Consider the following 7,385-nt stretch of genomic DNA (forward strand, 5'->3'; position numbering starts at 1 on the left):
ACACAAATTGAGGAAACATTCGAATTTGTCCTTAACAAAAAGTACGTTACACAACAAGATTTGTTTTCAAAAAAAAAATAATTTTTATTTAAAAAAATATCAAAATAATTTTATTTAAATTTAAATTTATAAAATTCCTATCACACGCAAACATTAGTCAATAATGATTCGATATTTGTCAAAATTTTTGTCCATCAAAATCAAATTTAGTCATCTTTTTTTTCTTGATTCGATGATTCGGAGTCGATCAAATTTCTTGGAAATCAATTGAAAAAATGAAATAAATTAAAAAATTTTGAAAAAAATCACCAAAACAAAAAACATACTCTAATCGATTTTGTTCCATATAAGTTTTACGTTGTTCGGATGACATGTTAAGCATTCCATTTGTTTTACGTTTATCATCCATATATAATAAAATAACAATGAAAAGACATACTAAATGAAAGAAATTTAAAAAAAATTGTAATTTATAAGGTAAAAATCATTGACCAATACAATACTTACAACATAACCATGATAGAAAGAAAAGTTCCAAACTAATATAACCTCTTGAATCGACAATATAACCGGCAGCAAGTACAACACAACCAAGACCAAGATTTTGTACCGATTGCATAATACCATATGCAGTACCAAGTTGTCTTTGCGGTATAACCAATGCAATCATTGGCCATAATGCACATGCTAATACTGAATAACCAATACCCATTATTATCATTGCAATTAATGGATGAATAAATGTAAAGGCTAACATTCCATGTGCTAATAATGTAATTAATGTTGCTGATAATACCCAGAATAAATTTCTTCCACTCCAATCGACCATTATTCCAAGTATTGGTGATGCAACTGTTGATATTGTATAAATAAGTGCATCATAAAAATTTGCTTCTTTTTGGCCAATTTCAAATTTTCTTTGAAAAAATAAACTATATAAAATCATAAGTGTGAATGATTAGCGAATGAAAATGAATATAAATCATTTTTCGAAAATTTTTACCTTCCAAGTGCTGTGAATGGAAAAATTGTAACATAATATGAAACACAAATAAATGCTATCAACCAAAATGATAATGGAAATGTTTTAGCATCGGTTATATTAACTTTTTCATCGGCAATAGCATCTTTTTCCAAAATTCTACTTGCTCTTTTATCAAAATATGCAAGAATAAGTGCACAGATTAATGAAAAAAGACATGTTGTGGATGCAATCAATAATGCTAAACCAAGACATTTATATCCTTGAAAATGTTCATTAACAAATTCATAAATGGAAACCATTGTAACAAAATTGGCTGAACTACCAGCCCGAGCAATACTTAATTGTAAACCAAAAACCATATTTAATTCTTTATCTTTAAACCAACTGACAGCATAAGTATTTTGTGCCACTGCTAATGATTCGCCTCCAATACCAAATCTTGTTTTGTTTTTGTTTTAACAATTAAATGTGTTGATTAGTTGACAAGCAACAACAAACAATAGATGTTGTTTTACTTACATAAAACGACCAAAATTCATTAACCAAAAATGATTAGTTAAAGCACCAGCAGCAAATGTTAATTGTCCCAGAAAAATAATCGCTGCAAATATAATCGCACCAAGACGTATACCGAAAACACGATCAATAAGAAAACCACCAAAAAAACATAATATAGTTTGTGGCCATGAATACCATGAATATAATTGTGAAAATGAACTAACATCGATTTTCATATCAGTTATGATTTGTTGTTGTAATGCTCCTGGATTATCATAACAATAATAACTTCCTATAAACAAACAAAACAAAACAAAACAAACGATTCAGTATCAATGTTTTATTGTTAATTAAAATTTTCTAATTACCGAAACCCAAAAAACACATAAATATCAATACAAAATATCTATGCGTTCGTTTGGATGGATGGCAAATATTTCCAAAACATGATCCATTTTGTTCATTATCATTCTGTTCATTTTGTTGGCCAAATTCGACCAGATTTTCTTGTGTTTCAGATCTTGGAAATTCCATTATTAATCATCAAAACAAAGAATAACTAAGTTAAAGAAAGCAAAAAATTTTTATAAAAACACTAAAATGAAAATGATGATGATGATGGCATATCATCAAACGAAAAAACGACACCCAACTTGAGATCTTTTATCTCAGATTTATCAATAACGAAAAAAAATTTGTCATAATTATAAGTGGATTGTCAATCCAAATCGATAATCGGAGAAATCCAGAAATCATTAAACTCCCATCATCAATACATTCCATTGATGTTTTTATTATCATCAAAAGAAATTAAAGGAACCATTCAAAATGGACGAACAATGTTTTTGAATAATTTTTTTTTTTAAATTTTAAATTTTATAAATAAAAATCTTTTTGAAATAAGCAAAGATTTTGTTTACTATTACATATAATCACCAATCAACTATTTGTTTTGTTTTGTTTGTGAAAAAAAAGCCTTAAAATGATGTGTGTGTGTGTAATGAATGGATTGAAATGAATCCATTTCAAATATACAAAGTGTTAATGTTATCATTTTGTTTTTGCTCGAATATTTTTTTTTAATATAAAATAATTTGAAATGGGTAAATATTGATATAAATTATCATCCGGTTTTTGAATTGATCACTTGGTATTTTGTTTGTTTTCTGATTGCGATAGATGATCTATTTTGTTTGTTACGGGTAATGATGATGCCTGAATCGATTGGATTTGTTCTTCTTTCGCGGTTTTTTAATCGGTTGGAACATTGTTTGATGATGTTGGAAAAACTGGCGATGGAATTGCCGTATTGATCAATGGAACAGTTGATGATGATGATAATGGATTGCTACTGGTTTTTTTTGTTTGTTTTTGTTTTTTTTTTTTTTGGTTGTTGATCAATGATTCAACACAAGGGATGTGAGAAAAAGAAAAAAAAAGATTGAAGAGAAAAATAATTAGATTAGTTGAAAATGAAAATTTTGAAGAAAAGAAAAAAAAAATTTCCCGCCGTTTAATTTAACTCAGTTTTTTGATGGTTGTTTTTTGAATGGAAAGATTTTGTTTTTCGCCAAGTAAAAATTGGCATGATTGAAAACGAAAAAAGCAAATATTGAACAATAATCATAATGATATATATTCGACATGTAAATTTACAAATTTTTTAAAATTTCAATTTCAAACACAGATAGATTGTTGTTGTTTTTGTTTTTGTGTGTGTAGGGGTGTCAAAATGTTGAATTTGAAACAAAAAAAAAAATATTTAAGACGGCAAATCGAGAATTTATCATCAAGAATTATCAAAATCATCATACAAATCATACAAAACACATTTTTTTTTGATCGCTCACTTTATATAAACTTTTCCAGTATCTTCTTTGCCTGTATAACGTGTTTTGCCACGAGTCCAAGGCAAATAACGATATTTAATCATATGCTATGAATGAAAGTTATAAAAAACAAAATTATAATTAATTAATTAACAAAAATAACAACATAATAATTGGTTTCATACTCTGATTTGTCGTTTCATTGTTATACAAAACAATATGATAAAATATAGCAACAAAATAGGCCAAAAAACTGGTATGTTGCAAAATTCAAAGAATGTACAGATTAATGAAATTAATGTTGCTATTGTCGATGAATACCTGAATATTAAAAACAACAAAAGAAATGTTAATTTAATCAAATTAAATTTACAAAAAGAAAATTTACCAAAATTTAAATTCAGGTAAACGACGTATAAATGGACGAAATTCTTCATTAGCCGATGTTGGTAACGATGGTCCTTCGTCTAATTATCAACAGGAGAAATTAAAGTTTTTGATTAAGAACATATATTTTTTGTTTTCGGAATAAAAAATTACCTTCAAAATCATAAACAGCCGGATCAATTTTTGGAGTAAGAAACGCTATTAACATATTAAGATAATATATGCCCAATGCATATGTGATAATATAGAATCCCTTGTTTTGTTTCAGGAAAAAAAACAGAATTTTAATCAAATGTTTTTAACCAAAAATCAAATCACATCAAAACATACTTGATAAATAATCACACGACACATAAAAATTAACAATAAAACTGTTGTAAAAATCTGTAAATATTTTGGAAAATACAAAATTCTGATCAGAAAAATAACAACAATTTTACAATCCATTTAACTTACCCATCGATATGCAATATGAGGTGTAGAATAATCAAGTAAACCTTGATATTTCTGTGAAAACATTACATAAACAGGAATCAATCGATTAAAAATATGAAAAGATTAGACAGAGAAAAAAAAGCATACCCGACTCAATGTGATGAAAAATTTGGATGTTGAACTAGAACTAGAACTAGATGATGGTGATAATAATGGATCGTCAAAATCATTCATGATTTTTGTTTTGTTTTTTTTTTAATTTCTTCTTTATTTGTTATTATTAAATACAAAACACAAACAAACAAAATGAATTTTTTGTTATATGTTGTTCACAATGAATGTTGTTATAATTAAATTATAAAAAAAAATTGGTAGGTTTCAAACATTTAAAAAATATTGGTTCGAATTCATAAGCTCAAACCAGAAAAGAAACCAGAAAAAATCAATAAAATTCTGCCCTGCAAATAATTTTTATCAAAAAAGAAAAAGAAAATTCTCTCTTAACACACGTAACGTTGCTTATTATTATTACTATCGACGCGTATACCGACTGCTTGAATGAAAATACATGCAAGCAAAATACAATAAACAACTATTTCATCATTATGGTAAAAATAGTGGAAATTTTTTTTTCAAAAAAAATTTTATTTTTACTTTAATTTTGTTTCGCCAAACTTTTTTGTTTTTTTACAAATTTGTAATATTCACTGACTTGAATTATATGGATTTTGAATGATCAAAAAAATTGTGTTCATTAATTTTTTGTTTTATAATAATGTTTGTGTGTCTATATAATTGGAAATCGTTCATTCATGTGTGTTAAGTGTGAGATTAAAATGTTTGTTATGATTAGAATAATGGCCCTAAATATACTGAATAAAATAATTTTTGTTTAATATAATCATCATCATCATTTCAATGATTATCAATGATGATTATATTTTCCGTTTCCATTGGCCGTATAATTATCATCGTTACCACCGTTCAATGATGATTTTACCGATTTTAAATTGAGCTGTTTTGGACATTCCCATGGAAATTCTGGTCGACCAAAATGTCCATAACAAGATGTTTCCTCATAAATTGGTCTATTCAATTTAAGATCTCTATATAATGTGATAATAATAATAATTAGTCATTGATTTGTAATGGGTGTGTATGTAATTTACCTGATAATAACGCCAGGACGAAGATCAAAATTTTCATTAACAACTTGTACCAATTGTTTTTGTGTCAAACGTGATGTACCGAATGAAAATACTGTTATTGACAATGGTTGAGCAATACCAATTGCATATGATACTTGTACCAAACATCTTCGACAAAGACCTGCATTTACTAATGATTTAGCTACCCAACGTGCAGCATAAGCAGCCGATCGATCAACTTTGGTTGGATCTTTACCGGAAAAAGCTCCACCACCATGTCCACCCCAACCACCATATGTATCGACAATAATTTTACGACCAGTAAGACCAGCATCCGAAGCAGGACCACCAATAATAAAATTACCACATGGATTAATATGATAAATAGTTTCATTGTCCAAATAATTTGAAGGAATTACTTCTTTGATTACTTTTTCCAAAATTTCTTTACGAAGTTCGGTCAATGTAATTGATTCAGAATGTTGAATCGAAACAACAACAGTATGAACACGTACAGGTACAGCTGATCCATTATGAAAACGATATTCACAAGTAATTTGTGTTTTACTATCAGCCCGAGCCCATGGAAAAACACCATTACGTCGAAGTTCGGCAATTTTTTTATTCAAATTATGTGACAATACTACTGTTAATGGCATAAATTCTTCTGTTTCATCGGTAGCATAGCCAAACATAAGTCCTTGATCGCCAGCACCTAATTCTTCTTCACAACGATTTACATGAACACCAGAAGCAATTTCAGGACTTTGATTTTCCAATGCAATTTCAATCTTACAATTACGATAATCAAAACCTGCAAACAAAACAAGCGATTAGAAAAAAAAAGAACAAATTCAATATCAAATCAAATAATAACCTTTATCAATTGAATCATAACCAATACGTTTGACAGTATTACGAACAACATCTTCAATGTTAACATTTGCTGATGATGTTATTTCACCGAATACAAATATTAAATTTGATTTGGTTGCAACTTCGGCTGCAACTTTTGCATTTGGATCAACAGTTAAATATGCATCCAAAATAGCATCACTTATCTGATCACACATTTTATCTAGAAAATTCAAAAAAAGAAAAAATTTCAAATTGAATCGAATCGAAAAAAAATACATTACCTGGATGTCCTTCGCCAACCGATTCTGATGCAAATAAAAATGATTCTTCATGTTGATCATGAGGATGATGACTATCACCATTACCAAGAATTTGGTTTGGAGATATATCACCATTCAAATAGATTGAATCTTCTTGCATGCTCGACATTTTTGTATAATCAATGTTTTTTTGGTTGCACAAAATTTAGAAAAAAAAATCAAATTGAAATTGGAATGAATTTTTTTTTCAGTAAAAAAATACTCGTATACAACGAACGTTGTTCAAACAAAAATCGAATTGAAGTGAAATTGTCAAGTTTTGGATTCGATTTATAAATATTAAAAGAATTTTCCTTCGCGAATATTTTTTTTGTTGATGTTTATTAATTTAAAATTTTTCCAAAACAAAAAAAAATCCAATAACCATTGGATAAATCAAAACGAAAAAAAAAACACCCAGCCAAAATACCAAATGAATGAAGCACGTGCTCAAACCAAGAAAAAAAATATACAGACTAAACTTGTATTGGAATGAATGAGCTCAATGAAAAACAAACAAACGATGTGTTTAGGTTTTGTTGTATATATAGGTGTGTTATGTTTGAATGCAATATGTGCGTTCAGTAAATAATAAAAAAACGAAAAAGATTTTCCTTTTCTTGTTTCTGCTTCTTCTTGTTGTTGTAGAATAATAATGGATGTTGAATGACGACAGACAAACAAACAAGCATTAATTGATTTTCGTTAAAATGTAAATGCCGTGGAATTCATGCACAATGAATTGTTAAAACAAAAAAATCTTACACGATAAACATTTAAAAAGAACTTTCGAATTCAGCAAACAAAACAAACGAGAAAAAAAATAAGAATGTTATGTTCAGTGATGTATGAATGATAAAAAAGAAAGAAAGAAAGAATATCTCTCTTTGATATACCAGCTGATAATGATGATGACGATAGAAATATGATTAAATATCTATTTCGC

The 7,385-nt window shown here is 27.8% G+C and overlaps 3 protein-coding genes across 8 annotated transcripts; all 3 read right to left on the reverse strand.

The window, feature by feature from the left end:
• Positions 1–59: 59 nt before the first annotated feature.
• LOC113790361 (lysosomal dipeptide transporter MFSD1-like) lies at positions 60–2,240 on the reverse strand. Its single transcript, XM_027340022.2, has 6 exons — positions 1,852–2,240; positions 1,505–1,775; positions 1,004–1,423; positions 508–932; positions 327–438; positions 60–255 (listed from the first exon to the last, which is right to left on the reverse strand). Exons 1-6 carry the CDS (start codon positions 2,015–2,017, stop codon positions 207–209), a joined length of 1,443 nt encoding a protein of 480 aa, XP_027195823.1. The 5' UTR covers positions 2,018–2,240; the 3' UTR covers positions 60–206.
• Positions 2,241–2,383: 143 nt separating this feature from the next.
• On the reverse strand, positions 2,384–4,422 carry LOC113790360 (protein RER1). 6 transcript variants are annotated; one of them, XM_027340021.2, is made up of 8 exons: positions 4,282–4,422; positions 4,156–4,206; positions 4,030–4,083; positions 3,853–3,952; positions 3,701–3,779; positions 3,498–3,633; positions 3,334–3,419; positions 2,384–2,831 (listed from the first exon to the last, which is right to left on the reverse strand). In XM_027340021.2, the coding sequence occupies exons 1-8, from the start codon at positions 4,366–4,368 to the stop codon at positions 2,735–2,737; spliced, it is 690 nt and encodes a 229-aa protein (XP_027195822.1). In that variant the 5' UTR covers positions 4,369–4,422; the 3' UTR covers positions 2,384–2,734. The 6 variants fall into 6 exon arrangements, with proteins under 6 accessions (XP_027195822.1, XP_027195821.1, XP_075679246.1 ...); XM_027340020.2 differs by having other exon boundaries at positions 2,384–2,834; XM_075823131.1 differs by having other exon boundaries at positions 3,307–3,419.
• Positions 4,282–7,292, reverse strand: LOC113790408 (S-adenosylmethionine synthase-like). The gene is made up of 4 exons (XM_027340070.2): positions 6,422–7,292; positions 6,160–6,360; positions 5,304–6,096; positions 4,282–5,240 (listed from the first exon to the last, which is right to left on the reverse strand). Exons 1-4 carry the CDS (start codon positions 6,567–6,569, stop codon positions 5,060–5,062), a joined length of 1,323 nt encoding a protein of 440 aa, XP_027195871.2. The 5' UTR covers positions 6,570–7,292; the 3' UTR covers positions 4,282–5,059.
• Between the last annotated feature and the right edge of the window lie 93 nt (positions 7,293–7,385).

This window comes from Dermatophagoides pteronyssinus, unplaced genomic scaffold (genome assembly GCF_027571235.1).
Source record: "Dermatophagoides pteronyssinus isolate colony J.1.1.1.1 unplaced genomic scaffold, Derpt_VIB-CSIC_2022.12 sq0001, whole genome shotgun sequence".
Classification (NCBI taxonomy): Eukaryota; Metazoa; Arthropoda; class Arachnida; order Sarcoptiformes; family Pyroglyphidae; genus Dermatophagoides; species Dermatophagoides pteronyssinus.